This window comes from Poromitra crassiceps (genome assembly GCF_964638095.1).
Source record: "Poromitra crassiceps genome assembly, chromosome: 2".
Classification (NCBI taxonomy): domain Eukaryota; kingdom Metazoa; phylum Chordata; class Actinopteri; order Beryciformes; family Melamphaidae; genus Poromitra; species Poromitra crassiceps.
In genome coordinates this window covers 91876371-91898870 of record NC_139624.1, presented here as the reverse complement: position 1 = coordinate 91898870, position 22500 = coordinate 91876371, and the positions used below count along the sequence as shown (strand labels likewise).

Genomic DNA, 22500 nt, shown 5'->3' with positions numbered 1-22500 from the left:
TTAGTTACACTTTAATATATGCAGGCTTCAGAGGAGCATCGTATTGATTGGTAGTGTTACGGATCAGTAGGCAGGATCCTTCTTGCTTCAGGAAGGAAGTGGTTCTGGTGCAACGCAGACAAGTGTTCACGGCAGGATGACAGGAGCTAGTAGCTAGCTGGACATTAATCAACTTAATATTTCAGTTGTGTCCTTTGGCGGGGCACATCTGAACGAGTGAGGCCTGGACGGCTCTCACATCTCCCAGGCGACAGAGCTGCCCCGCGTCGAGAGAGACCAAGCTACTAACCGGCCCAAAGAAGGAGCTGACTACTGGCGCCAGACGACGAACTTCGGCTAAGTTCAACAGTCAACAGCCTAATGTTCTTGTGACCTTTGTCAATTCATGTTACAGTAGTCGATGGTGATAAAATGCTCCTAGACACGAGTTTGATTGATAAGTTGGAAATCGACGATGTAACAGTAGTGACACACACACACACACACACACACACACACACACACACACACACACACACACTGATGTTACGGTACTCACCCTGGTATGCTGGCACAGTACAGGAGAAGCTGTGGTTGTGGAACTCCTTGGCCACGACTCCGGTGTAGAAGCAGACAGAGCCGCACAGATGGGCCTTCACCGTCTGGGGAGAGCTGCTCGAGTTCTGGAAGTCCACCAACAGGATGACGTCCTGACCCAGGGGCACCTGCACGGAGGGAGGGGGCAGTTTATTAAAGAAGAACCTTGAATGAAGGAGAGAGAGAGGAGGAGGGAGGGATGAGTGAACCAATGATGACCACAGGTATCATTGGCGATAGGGTGATGGGCGAACCCAAGGTAGGTAGGTAGATAGATAGATAGATAGATAGATAGATAGATAGATAGATAGATAGATAGATAGATAGATAGCAGAGATGGGCAGTACATGTATTTGAAATATATATTTGAATTATTTTTTATTTGAGTGAATATCCGAGTGAATTTTTGTATTTAAAAATACCTTTTTTTAAATAAGACTAAAAGAAACGGAGAGTCCCGATAATTAGATTTCCATACGTTTTGAGATGCAGCACGACTGTTGCGACTGTTCCTCTGGCCATTTATTTTCGCAGTACTACTGCAGTACTGTGAAGATAAATGAGTTATGAACTTTATCTATCTATCTTATCTATAAAAGGGGCAAGTGTGCAATCTCTGTCTGTCTATTTCAATTTTTGTCCCACTGATGAAGAGCAAAATCATCTTATGACATCACTGATGATGTCATAGGCACTGATGATGTCATAGTGATGGCATAAGAGCAAACATCTTATGACATCACTGATGATGTCATAGGCATTGTGACATCATCAGTGATGTCATTCGAGCAATTGTGGTTTTTGGTTACACTCGGGCAATTGTGACATCACTGATGATGTCATACACATTATGACATCATAGTGATGTCATCAGTGAGTGATGTCATCAGTGATGCAACGTTGGGCAATTGTGCGCTGCGCATGCCAATAGGGCAGGCGAGACCACGCAGCAGGCGAGCTGCGTATGCGAGCTGCGGGCCAGCTCGGCGAGCTGCAGGGCGGGGCAGGGCACGCAGCGGGCGAGACTAGGAATCGAGCGCGCGAGATGCCTAGTTAAAGTCGAGCTGAACCCAAAAATTATGTTTCTTTTATTTTAGTTCAAATACCTGGGTATGCAATGCACCTATTTAATAATTTATGCCAAACAAATCACAAAAATCTAATTTCTTTTGTTCACACTTTTTCACATCAAAAGTTCATTTTTCAAGATTTCATTCATAGTTTGCTGACGTCACCTAGTACTATCAAATTTCTACCCCATTTCAACCAATCATATCACGACATAATTTTCTCTTCCAAAGAAAGAGAAAATGTGCCTGTCATCTGGCAGAAACTGATAGCTTAGCTTACTACATTTTCCAAGTAGCTTGCCCATCACCGGTAACATCTGTACATCCGTCAAAGTTAGTTGTGCTCTAAAAGCAACTAAAAAGAAATGTAAAGAGAGTAAAAAGAGTAATTTTTGCCCTCTCTGATGGTCTGATGGGCGGATGGAGTGAGACGTCACCTTGTCACAGCTCATGGTGACAGACAGCCCGGAGTCCTGCAGCTCAGCGTGATCTCTCTGACAATTATACTCCTCTGCCTTGGCCATCGACGCCTGGTCCCGCCCACTGCCTGGAGAGTGAGAGTGAGGGAGAGAGAGAGGGGGGGCGAGGCAGGGGAGGGGGAGGGAGGGAGAGAGAGGGGAGGGAGAGAGAGATAGGGAGGGAGAGAGAGGGGGAGGGAGAGAGACAGAGGGAGAGAGAGGGGAGGAGGGAGAGAGAGAGAGAGAGGGGAGGGAGAGCAAGAGCAACAGAGAGAGACAGAGGGAGGAAGGGAGAGAGAGAGGGAGAGAGAGAGAGATGTAATGTAGGTTTCCACTAACCTGATGCTGCCATGGATGGTTTGTTTTCACCATTGACAGTAAATAATTTTCACAAAACACATCCATCTGGGAACAGCCTGAGCCTGAGCCTCTCAATGTCAAGGAAGGATCCTCATTTGGCTCAATTTCAAGGATGCTACATCATTGGAGGCCGCTGAAGTAGGCTACTGTTCCAATATCCAAATCCTACAAAGTTCTGTTACAATGTCCAAACCCTACAAAGTTCGGTTCCAATATCGAAATCCTACAAAGTTCTGTTCCAATGTCCAAATCCTACAAAGTTCTGTTCCAATGTCCAAATCCTACAAAGTTCTGTTCCAATGTCCCAATCCTACAAAGGATTGCATCCTCAGGAGAGAGACATTTCGAGGATGCCCATGTGTATCCTCAGCGCATGTGAAGTACCCACAATTCTATGCGCACGGATGAATGATTGCTCCCAGCTGGGTCTTTTAAAAAGGGCAAGTAGCAAAACATCGCCGGCTGCTTAAATTACACATTAAATCTAAGTACTGTATCTTGTCATTCGTGAATGTTATCAGTTTAGTGTGCCAGCAAATGTTTTAATATACAATTGTTTATTAATAAGCCAGAAACCTCTGTGAAATCTGAAATCTGACGGTGGGACCATGACGCAATCATGCACACTCGATAGCCTGTTCCAAATGTTTGCTCTCCCAATGTGAGGAAGGACTCCTGCCTACAGAGGTAGGAAGTGACTAGGAAGGAGAAGTCCTGTCGAGGAAGGATCCTTGACATTGAGAAACGGCTCATGTCATGTAAAAACAAGGCCAGGTCGAAACCTGGCATAGCCCCGGTGCATGGTATCGTCACCCATTTTTTCCAAAGGTGGGTTGTATCATTTTAGATAGTTATTATCATGCTAATGCCTGTGCAAGTGGTCATTTTTCTGATCAGTTTGTTTTTAAGTAGTTATTTGACATATAAAAAGGGATGATTGACAGCTGTGGCAGCCAGTCTCAAGCCGTCATCTACAGGCTACAGGCTCTTCACCTTATAGATCTGTTTTAGATAGAGAAGACACTGCTTGGTAAAACCATGGGTAAAACAAAAGGAAGACACTGCTTGATCTGTCTACCAGACTGTATATCGATGGACCGCAATAAAAAGGACATTGTTTTGAGAAAGCTGCGCGAAGTTGGTTGGGGACTGAAGTAAGTTCAGAAAAGAATGTGTTTTATTAGTTACTCCAGCTACGTTATCGTTTATTTTAATACACAATGGTTTTAATGGAACCAGACTAGCATTAACCGCTTGTCTGTTTTGCCGGTTTTTGTCGGCTTCATATTACTCTAACCTAACAACCGATAACGATAGCTGGAATAACACAATAATAGACATATTTTCAGAACTTACCAGGTTTCCAACTACCTGCATATGCCAGGAAATGTGTTTTATAATGTTAACTCCCGGGTCTAACCATAACATGGGGCCTACACAAGTCTACACAACAACCAGCCATTAGCTAATCGCTAACGCGTTAGCGTTAGCTTACAGACACTGGAGGTTTTATTTTTGGTATTAAAGCAATAAACGTTTTTATATAGATATCTCAGGGAAGTGCTTTGACTGTGGGGATGTTCGTTCAATCTTCACAAGCTCCTCTCTTAGCTGTACAGATATACAGGATATAAGGATATACAGAGAAGAGACCAGGCAGGCCAGGCTGGCTAACATTGTGTAAAACAGAAGGAACACACTGCTTTATCTGTCTACCATTATCGATGGACCGCGTTAGCTAGCTAATTAGCCATGTTAGCTGCCTCAGTAGGTAACGTTAGCCTATAGAGAGTATTTATCTGACGTTTATGTTAGCTACTCCTCAAACCTGCGGGTGGAAATGGTTTATGCGATGCGATGTATGTTGAAGCAAGACAACGTTCTAATATACCTTGAATTTGACAAACTACGACGGGTCGTGCTCACGCAGATCTAAGCCGTGGCCATCCTAGGCTCAACGCGAGACTCATCAGTCATTCGGATGAGTCTTGCGTTGAGGCTATGGCCATCTGTATTTTTACAATAGCCTAAATATTCCCATACAGCCGATGTTTTTAGATGGGGAAAGTTCAGGGGGGTCCTTGCGTTCTCCTGCTTTATCACACACACGGTTGTAAACACACAGGGACAGCTCCTCACAGCTCAGACACTGGAGGTTTTATTTTTGGTATTAAAGCAATAAACGTTTTTATATAGATATCTCAGGGAAGTGCTTTGACTGTGGGGATGTTCGTTCAATCTTCACAAGCTCCTCTCTTAGCTGTTGTAAGGATATACAGAGAAGAGACCAGGCAGGCTGGCGAACATTGTGTAAAACAGAAGGAACACACTGCTTTATCTGTCTACCAGACTGTATATCGATGGACCGCGTTAGCTAGCTAATTAGCCATGTTAGCTGCCTCAGTAGGTAACGTTAGCCTATAGAGAGTATTTATCTGACGTTTATGTTAGCTACTCCTCAAACCTGCGGGTGGAAATGGTTTATGCGATGCGATGTACAGTATGTTGAAGCAAGACAACGTTTTAATGTACCTTGAATTTGACAAATTACGACGGGTCGTGCTCGCGCAGATCTAAGCCCTGGCCATTCTAGGCTCAACGCGAGACTCATCCGTCATTTGGATGAGTCTCGCGTTGAGGCTATGGCCATCTGTATTTTTACAATAGCCGAAATATTCCCATACATACAGCCAACGTTTTTAGATGGGGGAAAGTTCAGGGGGGTCCTTGCATTCTCCTGCTTTATCACACACACGGTTGTAAACACACAGGGACAGCTCCTCACAGCTCCTCTCTACTGTGCATCTGGCATGCAGCAAGGGGGAGGGGCCGCGTAAGCTGCATTCTGCAAAGCGACCTGGGCACGTTGTTTTGGGGAAACAGCTGATACCGTGAGGAAGGTATGACGGCAAATCTTAGTGGGGCGGCGGCGCCATCTAGTGGCCGGCCGCCATTTACTCGCCTAAAACCGTGCAAAATATGTCTTGGCGACATGCGGGAACGTAAGGCCCCTGGTGCATTACCAGCACCGGGGCCAAAAACTACTTGGCAGGTGATTGGATTAAGCGTCTATCACTGTCTGGGAGGGCTACTTCAACGAATCAGATCAACTTGGAGATGGCGTAGTAGCTCAGCACCGCCCGCTAACAACTGCAGCTAACAATGTTAGCTGAACACTAACAAACTGCAGATGTTGGGTGCAATCATTGACTGTTCAATTCGCCATTCAAAAGAAAGAACTGCTGATGTCTGAGGATGAACACTTTAGTTAGCATGGAGGTAGGCAATTTTTGCTGTTTTTGCACGTTAAATGTAATAATACCGATTGACTGGCCTGCATGCCTGTGCCATGCTCATTATACTCGAGCAAGGCTCCGCGAGGTGGAGCTCCGCGAGTCACGTGCGGACCTCGCGCTGGGGCAGATGCTTTTATACTCAGAAGTGATCAGCCAAGTGATCAGCATGTATTGTACAATGGTAATAGTGAGAACAGCCCGTGAAAAGTCGCAATGAAACGCTATTATGTGAAGTACTGAGTGCGCTTTAACTCTCAAACGACCGTACATCAGCACATGAATGAATAACCAAACTTGTTTTTACTGAATAGCCGTTTCAGTTCTCAGCCCTGATAGCCTACTCTGTGCTGCTTTTAATCTCTCTTAAGCATGCTCTCAACACAACACATTTACTTGGTGAAATGACTAAAAACGAACAGTTGCAAATCAAAGGTTAGCCTACCACATGGGTCAAGAAATGTGGTGAAAACACAGCTCAGTGTTCAGGGCTCAGTGGCTCGAAAGCGGCCATGTTTGGAGGGAGGTCGCGCTGTGAGAAAAATCGGTAACACTTTACAATACTGTAACACAAAAAATGCGTAGTTGTTGAGGAACTAGTCAGGAACTAACCATTGAATAGTTAATGATTAGTTCATGAATAGGTTCATTAATGGTAGTTACTTAAGAACTGACCATTAGTTACCATGTTAACAAACCAGTAAGTAATGATTACTTCCTTAAAAAAAAATATATATATATATATATATAAAAATATATATATATATATATATATTTTTTTTCCCCCGCTAGTTCATGAGTAGTTAATGGGTAGTTCCTTAATGACCCTTAATGGTAGTTCCTTAAAGATCCTTAATGGTATTTACTTAAGAACTGACCATTAGTTATCATGTTAACGAACCAGTAAGTAATGATTACTTCCTTAAAAAATAAAAATTCCCGCTAGTTCATAAGTAGTTAATGGGTAGTTACTTAAGAACAGACTATTAGTTACCATAGCTGTTACTAGGGAATTAATCATTAGTTCATGATTACTTCACCATTAGTTACCATGTTTGTGCCCCCTCAAGTAAAGCAGGCCATCATACTTAGTTGTTACTAGGGAATTAATCATTAGTTCATGATTACTTTACCATTAGTTACCATGTTTGTGCCCCCTCAAGTAATGCAGGGCTTCATGCTTAGTTGTTACTAGGGAATTCATCATTAGTTCATGATTACTTCATCATTAGTTAGTATATTTGTGCCCCCTCAAGTAAAGCAGGGCTTCATACTTAGTTGTTACTAGGAAATGCATCAATACTTCATGATTTTCTTACCATTAGTTACCATCACCCTACCTATAACAAATACATACAAAAGTTGTTCCAGGTGAGGTTTGAACCCTTAGCCCCAAGATCGCAAGATTATTAGTCTGACTCTCTACCAACTGAGCTATCCAGACTGCTGAATTGTGACAGTTGGTAGAGCCTACACTATGTATCTGCAGAGCCAGAGACCAAGTACTTATAGTATTGAAGGTATGTTCTACCCAAATACAACTTTCTACCCAAATACCACTTTCTGTGCAAGTACTTAGTGTTAAAGGTATATTCTATACTATTCTATACTGTCCAAGTACTTATACTTTAGAGGTATATTCCACCCAAATACTACTTCTTGTCAAAAGTAATAGTATGTTAAGTAACTACCCATTAACTACTCATGAACTAGCGGAAAAAAACTAAGGAAGTAATCATTACTTACTGGTTCGTTAACATGGTAACTAATGGTCAGTTCTTAAGTAACTACCATTAAGGATCTTTAATGAACTACCATTAAGGGTCATTAAGGAACTACCCATTAACTACTCATGAACTAGCGAAAGAAAAAAAGAAAAAATTTTTTTTTTTAAGGAAGTAATCATTACTTACTGGTTCGTTAACATGGTAACTAATGGTCAGTTCTTAAGTAACTACCATTAAGGAACTACCTATTAACTATTCATGAACTAATCATGAACTAATGGTTCGTTCCTGACTCGTTCCTCAGTAACTACCCAACTTTTGTGTTACAGTATTGTAAAGTGTTACGGAAAAATCTTCAGGTACGCGGTAGCAAGCTGCGTCTAACATTAACAACATTAGCGAGTTAGCTTGGCACCAGTTAACCGCAACTGTAAATGTGGTGATGACGAGTAATGTTTTTTTTCTTTTAATTTTTCCCCCCAATTTTCAGAAGTAAAGCAAAACAAACTCAGACACACACACACACACACACAAAACAAAAACACATGCCAACATTACAACGTGGTGCTACCAGCCGCATAAGGTTTAAACTGTTGTAATGTTAATCTTCATGTACATGGCTTATTATAAGTTACTCTTCTGCTCTCCTGAGATGTATAACGTTAAGTACATATTGCTGGTGATCCGTTACTTATGTGTTAATCTGGAATCCTTGCAATAATCAGCCGTGTGTGTGTGCGTTACCTTCCGGGTGCTTGTAGAGGTGTGTGATATTGTTGGGTGCGTCGCTGCCGACAGACTTGGTGCACACCGCCTGTCCAACGTGGGTCGTGTCCACCCTGAACGGAGTCAGAGCCCCGTATTTGTCCCGCTTCAGAAACACCACATCACAATTCACCTGGAAGGGGGAAGGGTAGAGAGACAGAGAGAGAGAGAGAGAGAGAGAGATAAATGGAAGGGGGGGACAGAGAGGGAAGGGGAGGGAGAAGGGTTCAGGGTTTGATGCCCACTATGTCCTGTCAGTTATTGTACTAGCAAACATTGCAACAGGAAGTAAGCTGGGGCAATTTAGAATATTTATGTTGTCGAGTTGAAACTGTCTATATAATGGTGAAGTTGACTGTGTGACATCCACTGCCCCGAGATATTCTGCCACTTTTTCAATAAAAACACATTCATGCCATAACTTGATTTTTAACTGATCGTTTTTAGCAGTAAATATAGACAACACTGTAACTGCAAAAACAAGTTTATTTAAATGGAAATGCACACAAAATAGCCTATACCGATTACGTATATCTTCTCTCTCTCTCTCTCTCTCTCTCTCTCTCTCTCTCTCTCTCTCTCTCTCTCTCTCTCTCTCTCTCTCTCTCAGAAACGGTGCATGTTCCAGATATTTATGAAGCTAATCTACTGTTTATAGAACTAAAACTAACAGCTTCCAGCTTTTCTTTCTTTCTTTCTTTCTTTCTTTCTTTCTTTCTTTCTTTCTTTCTTTCTTTCTTTCTTTCTTTCTTTCAACAAAGGAACACATGATTTTCGTCCAAAAGTAAATATTTATTGAAAAAGGACACAAGTAGGCTAATCATTTGAAAAATTCACAAAACATATTTTTATCAAACAATATAGGCCTACTCTGGTTAATCTATGTTGTTACTGTAACCTCAAAATCATGACAGTTTGCTCTCAGCCGCTCGCCTCCTGGCCTGGTCTTCCCTGCTGGCTGCAGGTAGGTAGGTAGTTGTGCGCTGCTGCCCTCTAGTGTCCCACTTTGATACCTATTGTAACATTAGAGTAGTGCCACGGTGCAGCAAAAGACGCAATTGAAACTGTCTACCACTGTAGCAGGGGTTTTCAAAGTCTGAGACTGTGGGCCTCCCCCCAGACAAAGCTTGGAAAAAGGTGCCCCCTCGCTCAATTCCTGAATGTCTATTGGATCATGATTATGTTGTTAGACACTCAACAATTGAGCCAAGACAGCCTGATATTGTGTTTGACATACTTCAGACTGCACCAAATACAGCTGTGGGGCAGCTGTGGCTCAAGAGGAAGAGCGGGTCGTCGACTAATCAGAAGGTTGGTGGTTCGATCCCCGGCTCCTCCAGTCCGCATGTCGAAGTGTCCTTGGGCAAGACACTGAACCCCAAATTGCTCCCGATGGCTGTGCCAGCACCCTGCGTGGCAGCTTGCTGCCCTCGGTGTGTGAATGGGTAGGCACATTGTAAAGCGATTTGGATAAAAGCGCTATATAAATGCTGTCCATTTACCATTTACATAAAGAAATAGGCATTTATTAGTTTCTGACTCTGGGAAGGTGCAGAAAAATAGTAAAATTCCCGAAAATGATGAATCTCTGAACTATCTCTTTAACTAAATCACACACATTTAAGGCTGTGTGTCCATATGGTGTCTATTCCTGACATTTAAAAGCTGGAAGTACGCTGGGGAGCGCTGACTCTAGCGCACAATATGAAAGTAACGTTAGCTCAGCAGCGGTAGCTAGCTTGCTAGCTGACAGCTAGCAATAGCTAACAACACACGGACGGTGATTTAGCGCAACACTCACCAGAAATAATCAGTGTCCACTGTCCAGCCAATCTGCTCCCATAATTGAGCCTTTCTGTCTCTGTTGTGATAGTTTCTCCATATGATTAGTTGCATGAAATGGTGCGCTCGGCACCAGCGTCTTTCTGAAAAGTTCAGATATTTTCAGCTGGCAACGCTGGGAGCCGGCGGACAAAAAAGCCGGGGCGCTCTGAAAATAGACGCTGTTTGCAGCCCACTTTCTCTAGACGGCCGTATGCACCCGCATACGCTCTGTCCTCATTGGAAACAACTGAAAAAAGATGCTGGAGTTTATAGACGCCATATGGACACACAGTCTAAGCTATTCTATCTGATCTCCCTTTGATAACTAATGTAATATTTTTCTTCACTTCCATTCACTGAGCCTCCCCTGAAACTGCTTGGAGCCCCCCTGGGGAGGCCCACCCCCCACTTTGAAAACCTCTGGTCTATAGAGTTGCTGGTCACACCTAAAAATACACTTGTGCGTTGGAGTCCAAATTTGATCTAGTAGTTTTCAGCATTATAGGAAAACAATTATCTTTGGATGTTTTGGTGGCAAGTGACATCAAGTACATCCACACTGTGGACTCTACAGTATTAATGTGTTTGCACAACACTTGTCCATATCAACAGGAGTGCAGCCATGGTAAAGGGTTACCCATGTGCCCTTGAGCAGCAGCTTCTTGGTTCTTACCTCAGCAAAGCAGAAGCCCGCGTCAAACTGGTGACAGATCAGACCGTCCTTGATGGCATTGACCGAAGCCGGACCGCAGCGGAAAAATCCTGAAAATAAAACAGACACCCATCATCCATCAATGCATCCATCCATCCATTCATCCATCCATCATCCATTCATCCACAGAGCTGGGAAGTAACTACCGGTAAGTACAAATAATTGTTACTGTACTTTTCGGATTTTCAGTTATCCGAGTATTTATTTTTTTAGGAACTTTTACTACTTTTGTTTACTACTACTTTTACTCCCTACACGCTAATTATTATAGTTTTAATGCACAACAGACAAAAACGATGTAACGTTTGTCTCTCGTCTCACACTCTCCCGCATTATGTGTACCTTTTTGTTGAAAAACCATATCATACAAATGATGAAACATGTTTGGAGTTCAGTTGGAAACAGCCAGTAGAAATACTTTTTACTTTTATACTTCATTACATTTCAGAGCCTTTTTTTTTTTACTTTTACTTGAGTAAACAAGAATCAACCGGCTGTGTTGTTCGACTGCGAAGTACTTGATTGGCTGCCTTACCTCAGCCTGTTTGCCCCAATAAAGCTTGAAAGACATCTCCGTGATTCTGACCAATCACCTGTGGCGAGTTCCAATTTAAATAGTCCAGCGCATAACAAGTGGAAGCTACAACTTCCCTACAAGTACTTTTGCCAGTCTTTTTTACACAAGTCTATTTAAGTAAAGATTGTGTGTACTTTTGCCATCTCTGTCTGTCTGTCCGTCCATCCATCCATCCACACATCCATACATCCATACATCCATACCATCGCTGGTCTCCTGTGGTGTTGCGTCACACACCTGCCATCCTGACATACCAGCCGGCAGGTCAGGCCTCGCCATGTGCGCCTCGTTCCAGCAGTGGTAGTTCCTACAGAGAGAGAGAGAGAGAGAGGAAGGGGGGGAGAAAGGGGGAGGAAGGGAGAGGGGGGGAAGGGTAGAGAGAGAGGGAGAGAGGAAGGGAGAGAGAGAGAGGAGGGGAGGGGAGGGGAGGGGAGGGGAGGGGTAGAGAGAGACAGAGGGAGAGAGAGTGTTGCTGCTGGCATGGTGTAAATACGTGGCGCTCCCATTACAAACAATTAAAAAATACACTAGCCTCAGGAATAAAACGCTTCGGTGGACACACAGCCTAACTGACACTAGATGATAGGCCAGGGTATGCAGTGTTGGGCAAGTTACTCAGGTAATGTAATAAGTTACTCACATTACATATTACTCATTTAAAAAAGTTATAACATTACTTTACTTGGTATCAAAAGTACGTTACTCGTTATATTGCTATACTCCCTCACTTCCGAAAAGCGACGTACAATCTACCCAGCTCCTTTTAGAACTGAATCCACTTTATTGAAACAATAATTAATCTTACAGCAGGAGTCAACAATCAGCCCAAAGACATAATTTTTTATTAATTTGATAACGAATTGCGTTTTCCAACGCAGTAGTCTCGCATAGCCAGACCTATCGCCGCACTGGAGAAAGTAATGCAGTAATTTGAAGTTACTAGGATTATTAGTAATGGTAATTATATTATTACTTTCTCTGTTTAACTGAAACCTGGCATAAACCCTCTGAATATTTCTCCCTCAACCAGACTGCAACTGTTGGATTCACATACTTGGACAAGCCACGCCAGGATGGGCATGGCGGTGGAATTGCAACACTACATCGACAATCCATCAAAACTACTGCAATATCCATTCCCACTCCTCCCTCATTTGAACATCTTGCTTTCAAAGTGTCTGGCCCCAAACCCCTCGTCACTGCTGTCATTTACCGCCCCCCCAAGCCAAACCCTGCATTTCCCTCTGACTTCCTTACCCAGCTCTGTGCCATATCCCCATCTGTTCTTCTATTAGGTGACTTCAACATCCACGTCGACTCCTCAGAATGCAAATCTATGCAGAATGCAGAACTACTGGACATTTTACATTACTTCAACATCACCCAACACATTGATTTCCCCACACACAGAAAAGGACACACACTGGACCTGGTCTGCACCTCTGGCATCACCATCAGCAACCTCACTACCACTGACCTCACCATCTCCGACCTCCTGGCTATCACTCTGGACATAGACATCCCCACCCCGCTCATCAAACATGAACGCACCATCACTTTCCACAATCTCAAGTCCATAAACCCCTCCTCCCTCTCCTCCATCCTGGCTGACACCATCTCTGACCCTGCCCCCGCTCCAAACGCCTCTGTCACTGACCTGGTCAACCACTACAATGCTGCACTCTCCTCCTGTCTTGATGATATTGCCCCCACAAAAACCAAATCTGTCTCCTTCACCCACTCCGCCCCCTGGTACACCGATCAACTCCGTCAACTCAAAGCCAAGGGCCGCCAACTTGAAAGACTTGTCAATAAAACCGGACTCACTGTTCACTTGGATGCCTACAAACTTCACCAACAACAATACAAAGATGACCTCAACTCTGCTCGCTCTTCCCACTACTCCTCCATCATCCAGTCCGGCTCCAACAACCCCAAAACTCTCTTCTCCACCATTAACAAACTCCTCATGCCCATGGGCACCATCTCCAACTCCTTCACCACCAGCAAATGTAACTCCTTTCTGTCATTTTTCCAAACGAAAATCGACACAATCCACCGCCAGCTGACTGCCTCCTCACCCACAACCCCCCCTGACCTTCAACCCGCCCCCCCCCCCCCCCCCCCCACTCCCAAACCTCTCATTCTCAGCCTTCAGTGAAATCTCAGAACCGGATCTCTCCTCTATAATCACCAGTATGAAACCATCAACCTGTGCCCTCGACCCCATCCCCACCTCCCTAGTCAAGGCTTGCCTCCCCACTCTCTCCCCACTCATCACCAACATAATCAACTCCTCCCTGTCCACTGGTCTTGTCCCCACCTCCCTCAAGCTTGCTGCCGTTACCCCCATACTAAAGAAACCCGGTCTCGACCCTGACATCCCCAACAACTTCCGGCCCATATCCAACCTCCCCTTCCTGTCTAAAGTCCTTGAACGAGCCGTCGCCACTCAACTCAAATCCCACCTTGAAAACAATAACCTCTACGAACCCTTCCAATCCGGCTTCCACACCAAACACAGCACAGAAACAGCACTACTGAAAATCACCAATGACATCCTCCTCTCTGCTGACTCCGGCTCCCTCACCATCCTCATCCTCCTCGACCTCACCGCCGGCTCTGGCTCACCTCCTACCTCTCTGACAGACATCACTACATCTCCATAAACCACTGCAAATCCTCCACCACCCCAGTCACTCATGGTGTCCCCCAAGGTTCAGTACTCGGCCCCCTCCTCTTCATCCTGTACCTACTTCCCCTTGGTCAAATTCTCCGTCACCATGGCCTCCATTTCCACTGTTATGCAGATGACACCCAACTCTACCTCTCCTCCAAGACCATCACCTCATCCACCCACTCTACACTCACCACCTGCCTTACAAAACCTGGATGCAACAAAACTTTCTCCAACTCAACTGCAACAAATCTGAAATTCTACTCATCGGCCAAAACTCCCTCACCCGATCCGCTCAGACGTTCTCTCTCAACATTGATGGCTCCATCGTCACCCCCTCCACCCACGTCCGCAACCTTGGAATCATCCTTGACCCCACCCTCTCATTCCTTCCCCATGTCAACCACATCACCAAAACTGCATTCTTTCACCTCAGGAACATTGCCCACCTCCATCCCTCCCTGTCCCCTTCCGCTGCCGAAACCCTCATCCATGCCCTCATCACTTCAAGACTCGACTACTGTAACAGCATCCTCTACGGCTCACCAAACAAACTTCTCAATAAACTGCAATATGTCCAGAACTCCGCTGCTCGCCTGCTCACTTCCACCCGTTGCCGAGATCACATCACCCCTGTCCTTCACAAACTCCACTGGCTCCCAGTCAAACACCGGATAGACTTCAAAATACTACTCACCACCTACAAAGCCCTCAACAACCTGGCCCCTTCCTACCTCTCCGACCTCCTCCTCCGCCACACCCCTACCTGTCGCCTCAGGTCCGCTGACACTAACAGCTTGATAACCCCGAGGACCAAGCTCCGGACCTGGGGCAGGGCCTTTTCAGTTGCTGCACCCTCCCTCTGGAACGCCCTCCCCATCCATATCCGTCAGGCTACCACTGACTCTACCATCCTTCAAACAGGCCCTCAAGACCCACCTCTTCAAACTCGCCTTCACCTGCTAAATCATCCTCCCCTCCATCATCACAACTCATCCATCTTTAAATCACATACTCTGTTTTATTGTTATTTCTATCGCTATGTTCTTTTATGTTTTGTATCTATTGAGTGATTTTATTGTGTGTAAAGCGACTTTGAGTATTTAGAAAAGCGCTATATAAATCTAATGTATTATTATTATTACTGTTTAGGAAATGGTAATCCTACACTACTACTGTACTCGTTACTGGGGAAAGTAATATATTACAGTAATATTGAGTAATATATTACTGCCCAACACTGCGGGTATCCTACCAACGGCCATAATTGACAGGAGTTTGGACTAACCAGATGGAGTCGGTGGTGTGCCGTCTGTCCGGGCTGCCATCAGGTTTGAAGATCAGGTGGCACTTCAGGTTTCCTGTGTTGTCGTGAGCTGAGCTGAAGTTGGTGATCACCCTAGACGGGATCCCAAGAGCCCGCAGCACTGTGTGTGCATGTGTGTGTGTGTGTCATATGAATTAAGGGAGAAAAAGGGGTACAACAAATTATATTTCCTGCAGAATTGGTGTTTTAAATTCACAGTGCCTGCTGCCCTCTATGGAAGCCATGAGAGGCAAGTTAAATTGTCTTCTCTCCTGTGTTTAAGACTGAAGAACAGGTGAAAGAAAGGTTTTGCCAGGAAAATATTTCCAAGTTCCTTATTTATTTATTTATTTAATTATTTGTTTATTTATTTATTTATTTATTTATTCATTTATTTTGTCATCTGTGAAACAGGTGGAAAACAAGTTTTGCCAGGATCATTTTTCTTCTTATTTTTATGTTTCTACATGATTATTTTTCTACATGACAATTTGTGGTTGTTTGATGCTACTTATTTAAGGAGGATTTGATCATTTTAAGATGTAATTGTCTTGTCATTGACTTTGTACACACCCACCTAGTTAATTCCACCTGTGTCAATCATTCAACTACTACTCTGATTGGCTGCAGCAGACACCAGCCATAGTATTTCTGTGAATAATCACTTTTTTTGTATGCCCTGATGAAGACATGGGCTCTATCTTGGTACAGGCGATATCCCCTATTTGCGCTTGCGCACCTGTTTGCACGTGCCTTAAGGCAGGGAAGATTGCAGTCCGCTGTCCAGGTGTTATGCCTAGTTTTGCACCCCCGCCCGGCAGCAGCTAAATGCATCCCCACCTCACGGGAGCATATTGTAATGATTTATACAGAATAAATCAAAAAACGCGCACAACTCAACTCAACCAATAACTGGGTGCTAAATCCACAATGAATGTCAAGATTAAAAGAGAAGAGGATAGCACTCCAAGTTAAACTTTTTATTGCCTGCAAATGTTTCGGGCTCTTAACCCTTCATCAGTGCAGTAGCAAACAAATCAGGTATCACACAGGTGACTATATCATGGCAGCACTGGCTCAGGTGTGGTGATTGTCACCTCATTAACTACTCACTAACCCTAACCCTAGGATCAATTATGTTAATGAGGTGACAATCACCACACCTGAGCCAGTGCTGCCATGATATAGTCACCTGTGTGATACCTGATTTGTTTGCTACTGCACTGATGAAGGGTTAAGAGCCCGAAACGTTTGCAGGCAATAAAAAGTTTAACTTGGAGTGCTATCCTCTTCTCTTTTAATGATTTATACAGAAACATAAGTGTTTAACAATTATATAATTGTTTGGGTAGACGTGACCTCCCTGTTTTTAAGTTAAAACAGCCCCAAAATATGGTGATGATGCAATTACTCGCGGGGGAGCATAACTCGTCACAATAACGGGCGCAAACGCAGATTAGAGGCGTGCCAAATCATTTATGCACGGCACAAACAGGATTTGGGCGGTGTTAACCACCAGAAATATTCACAGGTGTGGCCTGGAAATGCCTGGGCGTTACATCAATCAGATTCCCGTCTTGTAGTCCCTGTAATACAGTTTGCGTGAGGCATGCTGTATTTCTCCCCATGCGTAATTTGGATAGGTGTAGGCCTATTGACTGTATATATTATCCCTATCTCATAACAACACCATTACATCATATACCTGTTAAAAACATCTGTGTTTTGATGCAATTCGGGTTATTTTGTTGACTGGTGGGACAATAGAAATGTGTTTGCAGCAGGTAAAGGGTGGAGACAAAAGAAAAGATTGGAGGATTTACAGTGGACTCAATTAAAACTCAGTGAAACACTCAGCTGACTCATGCCGAGGACAGAGAGAGATGGAGAAAGATTGTGACAGATCGGTTGTGATGCCAACGACCCTCCGGGTTATAGCAGGTGAAGGTGAATAGCCTATTGCAAGTAGGCTACAATATACACGTTTTCTCAATTAATTTACCATAACCCCTCCTTGCCATGTGATAAAAGTTGCTCAGTGAATTATAGTTGATTGCCTCACCGAATAATCTGCTGGTTACCCAATCTCAGCAGCAGAATTTGATGTCTTGGTGTGGCACATCCGTGCGTAATGACGTTTCTGCACTGCGCTGCGCAGCGCAGAGATTATGGTGCGCTCAAGCGCAGCGAGTATTTTAGCGCCTAAGGGCGTCGTTTTGGTCTCAAAGTTGGTAGGGTCGAGCACGGCATGAGGGGAGGCTGTGTTTTGAGGTTGTTTTTTTTACCTTTTTTAGCCATATTTAGAGGAATATCTCATTTAAAATCAACATTAGGATTATACTGTTGTGATGTCATTATTCAGTATCTTCTCCTTTTCTCAATAACTTTCATGTCACCACCTGCTCAGCTCTCTCACAGCATGATTGAGAGAGATTAAAAGCAGCACAGAGTAGGCTATCAGGGCTGAGAAGTGAAACGGCTTTCAGTAAAAACAAGTTTGGTGATTCATTCATGTGCTGATGTACGGTCGTTTGAGAGTGAAAGCGCACTCAGTACTGCACATAATAGCGTTTCATTGCGACTTTTCACGGGCTGTTCTCACCATTATTATTGTACAATAACATGCTGATCACTTCTGAGTATAAAAGCATCTGCCCCAGCGCGAGGTCCGCACGGTGACTCGCGGAGCTCCACCCCACGGAGCTTGCTCGAGTATAATGAGCCCTTTAGCCGTGTTGTACTTATAAACGGCATCACAGTTCTTGCGATGAACAATGTCGTCTTTTAACTGGAAATGGTCCCACACAAAACTTTGCTTCGCTCTTGTCATTTCCTCGTCTGGGCTGGGGGCTGGAGTGCTGAGCTGATCTCACGCAGCCAGCCCAGTGAGACCACGCCCATAGCCCATTGGACTGGCACATTCAGTGGTGAAAAACAGGGGTAAATGTAACTTTGAACATGATGCAAACTAATTTCACTCAATAATGGTCGGGTCAATTCTATCCTTGCAAAATATGGGAAGACAATCTAAATGACCTATATAACTGCACTCCAAAGATAATGCAAATAAGGTTGCTTAAAAGTTGGTAGGGACAATTGGACAACCTGAAATGTTGGTTGTGACATGTCACAACCAACCCTACCCAAATCAACGCGCTTGTGAAGAGGTGCTTTTCAAAGCTCTTAGCGCAAAGTAATTGCGCGCTGCTGACGATAGGATAATGCATCTATCCCCACATTTTTGCACTGAAACACCTGCTTTGGCATGTGGCACGCCTATGTCCAGTAGGCCTACAATTATAACAGCACTTGTGCACGCCCCCAATTTGCATTGTGCGTGGCGTTAAACGCTAAATTACCGATTTTGCGAAGATAGGGCCCTATATGTTGAAACGCGTAGGCATCAAGCCATACTATTAATGGCATTTTCATTTTTGCAAAACAGTGTCCCTTGGAAGTTTTTTTGGTTATGACTTTTTTGATCACTAAGCTGAATACAAGTCAACCACCTTAGATTTTTTTCTGTTTGTTGTTGTACTACTCATTTTGGCCACAAGAGTGCACTGCTACCCCATGTTCTAAACAGGACTAAAAGCATTTATGTTTTCTCCCAGGTGAGTTTTAATTTCCCCATGCACTATAGACACAAGAAATATATGTAGGGCCTACAAATTTAATTTAATTTAAGTGTCATGTGAAATAAACATGGATTATTTCGAATGGCCTGCAGGGGATTACTCCACTGGCTGCAAAAATAAATCAGACTGTATGGAAGTCAATGTATGGAAGTCAATGGGAAAATTACCCTAGTTCTTACTTAATTTATGTAAACACTTTCAGTAAACACTTTCCTAATGAGTTTATAGTCTCAATCGCTAGTTTCAAGTCTTCTTCAATAGAGCATGATGTTCATTTAGTCAATTATGGTCCCATTTAGAGTAAAATAGATGGTAAAGCTGGATGAAAAATAAGGAATTTAGAAATATTATGCTTGCAAAAATGTTTTTCTTAAGTTACAAACTTCCGTAGCCAGGTCTGTTACTGTCTGTATACAAAATCAGATTAGATTAGATTATTGCTGTCCTGTGAAAACCTTGTGAATCCACAAATCAAAAACCGACTTTTGATAATGTATATCTGATTGTGCAATAAAACTCAATATGCAATAACTGCTAAATACTGCAATGTGTGCAATAATCAAATAATCCACACTGATACTGTTCATTCTACAGACTGACCTAATGCACTTTACTCTTTATTATTATTACTATCACTCACACTGCAAAGAAAATATTATACCTCACATATTTCACCTTTTTACTAAATGGTACTACCGGTACTTGATCAGATTTATACGAGAAGGCACATATTTGTGACACTTTATTGTATACAGGCTACATAACGTCTATGTTATTGTTTTATGGTATATTCCTATGCCCCTTATAATGTTTTGATGCTTATACTTTTCCCTACCTGAGTGTGAGCAACTGTATGACTCAATTTCCCCTTGGGGATCAATAAAGCTATTCTAATTCTGATTCAGATCAGATCAGGCTTGTTTCCAATGGGTTTTTAAAAGGACTTCATAAACTAAAGGATTGTAGAATTCCATGGACATGGACATGATGAGGTTTTGTCTTACTGGTGTTGAAGACTCCGGCGAACACCCAGCACTGGCCGTAGCACACGGGCGTTCCCGTGCTGGCGTACTGCAGCAGGATCTTCACGCTGCCGATCCACAGTGTGGGCGACACGCCCATGGAGAAGTCATCACTCCAGTTCCCCACCAGCACGCCGCTATCATCCTGCGAGTTCAGCTGGGGAGGCGAGGGGTCAAAGGACAAGGGTTGTTTTTAAAGGCCTAGAAACTGTCAGCATCAGTGGCTCCTGTATTACATACTGACTTTCATGGGGAAGTTAAGCATGTCTGCCCTAGATTACTCATGGGAGACTGGTGCTAGTTGGAACGGCATGGGATGTGCCCATACATGGTGTGGCATTTGCGACAGTTGTCACGTGCACTGTAAGCTCTGCTAGTTAAACCAGTAAAATCTAATTGCTACAGATAGCTAGCTACTAACTGTTAGCTACAGATCGCTAGCTGCCAACTTTACAGATCGCTAGTGGTTACCACAGCTGTTCCCAAAACCCAATCCTGCTGACAACGCCAAATCATGTAAAGAGGGGGAAAGGATTAGGCTGGCTGAAGCTGCTCTCTCCCCGACGCTCCATTGGAGAATGTAGCCTCCAGCAGAAGAGAAGGGAAAACCATGGAGAGGAGCGTGGTGACAGCCCCGCCAGTAGACCAGCCAGCAGACCAGCCAACAGGTCGAACACCCCCCCTGGAGACCGTGACCCTAACCCTAACCCGGTTTTGCCATTAGGGGCATAGGTTTGCCTTAGGCCTAATCCACCAGGGGGCCTTGAGAGGGAGGGAGAGAGGGAGGGAGGGAGAGAGGGAGGGAGAGGGAGTGAGCATGTGCACCCATTAATGAGGCAATTAACCAACAGTGTGCTGCAGAGGAGGTTTTTCCAGTGAGGCATAGGAGGATGGTCCTCCTCTATTAGATTGGGGATTTTATAAAAAAAAATATATATATAATTTTTTTTTTTTTTTTTTTTCATTTTTCATTTTTTTTTTATAATAAAATATCAATCAAATGTGTTTTTTCTTATGTGCAGATGCTCATTTTTTCATTCATTATATTCTTAAAATGCTTCAACAACAGTGACCTGTAGGGCACTGATGGAAAGGAGAGCTCCATGCAGACGAGTCACTCTGGGCCTGGTCCCAGCTTGGGGTAGGTAGGTAAAAAAAACATTCGCCCTGTGGGCGTTTATTTATTTGGTAATTTATCTAATGAAAAAATATGATTGGTTGAAAAACACTTGCAATTCACAGAGAACACATGAGAGTGATGTGTTTTCCAACCAATCAGATTGAGCTGGAGCGGAACACGCCCTTAGCCTGGTGAAACCAGGTGAAACCTAATTGGTTGTTGTTGGATAGATTGCTAAGATTGACATTCTGTATTGTCCAATGCTGAATACGTCTGAAAATCTTGTTGAATCCGCTCCATTGGAAATGGAGGAAAAAAGAAGATCTGACAGGCTAATAGATGTATTTACAGACAGTAGCACCTATATTTTCCCCTTTCTCTTTTCCTATGTTTTATATTATCAAGCAGTAAGTTAGCTCACAAGCCAGACAGTCGTTGCATTGTATTACGCCAGCGCCTCAACGAGTTTAGAGAGGGCAGCGTGGTACACGGAGGCTCACGGAGGCTCAGAAGCAAACACTGGGATAATTTAACCTCATCGGCTGCACTCGCACCAGCTACACACAGCATGGATATTCAAGTAAGTCAATTAAGTTCGAGTTATCCGGGTCTTCTACTAAATTCGGCGTCCACCAAGCAGTGCTACTTTTTCGTATTATATTGTTTTATGCTGAATAGCCCGCCATTTGGCGATCTTAAACTCGCACATTTTTTAACTGAATGTGGCTGCGCGGAACGAAACATGGAACGAAACGCGGAACGAAACATGCAATGGAATGAAACGAAACTTGTAGCCTATGTTGGACGTAGTGAAGTGTTTTTGATTGATTTGTTCATCCATCAAACCTTTTACTGACAGACTAACTGTAGCCTAAATATCTTACTTTATTTTGAATCATCTAGATAGTAATAGAAGATCTATGGTGATACTACCATACAGCACTTAACAACTTATTGTGGACAACAAGCACTTGACCTTTCTGTTTCTTTCTGTGAACCCACAGGTGCGGAGTGCTGCGTTCCATAACACGGCGCATGCTCCGGAACGTTACGGAGGTCGCCAAAGGCGCTTGAGAAAGCGGTTCTGTGAGACGGGTTCGGAGTGAAATGAAAACGTGGTGAATTTATATCACAATTGCAATTTTGCGATTGCAATTGCAATTTTTGATTACTAATCAAAATTTTGCAGTTGTATGTGTAAAATACAAATTATGCCAGAATTCTTACAAATCACTGGATAATAGTCAGCAGACATATAAAGATTTAACATAATGGATGGAGTTGGTAGTGGACTGCAGATTATGTTATTATAGCCTCACCATGGCAGATGCCTTCCTGACCAGCTTGATGCAGTCACAGCGGTCGTAGATCGGCA

General features: G+C 43.7%; 1 protein-coding gene across 1 annotated transcript in view; it reads right to left on the bottom strand.

Moving 5' to 3' along the window:
- Positions 1 to 22500, bottom strand: part of LOC310770720 (coagulation factor XIII A chain-like) — a gene marked incomplete at both ends in the record, with an annotated part of 48162 nt that overhangs the window by 12389 nt on the left and 13273 nt on the right. The window contains 8 exons of the mRNA XM_083631846.1: positions 539 to 704; positions 2084 to 2193; positions 8229 to 8382; positions 10711 to 10835; positions 11566 to 11669; positions 15328 to 15466; positions 19988 to 20162; positions 22445 to 22500. The exon at positions 22445 to 22500 is cut by the window's right edge and continues 52 nt beyond it. Of these exons, the coding sequence (XP_083487972.1) occupies positions 539 to 704; positions 2084 to 2193; positions 8229 to 8382; positions 10711 to 10835; positions 11566 to 11669; positions 15328 to 15466; positions 19988 to 20162; positions 22445 to 22500 (1029 nt within the window). The remainder of the gene's footprint in view (positions 1 to 538; positions 705 to 2083; positions 2194 to 8228; positions 8383 to 10710; positions 10836 to 11565; positions 11670 to 15327; positions 15467 to 19987; positions 20163 to 22444) is intronic.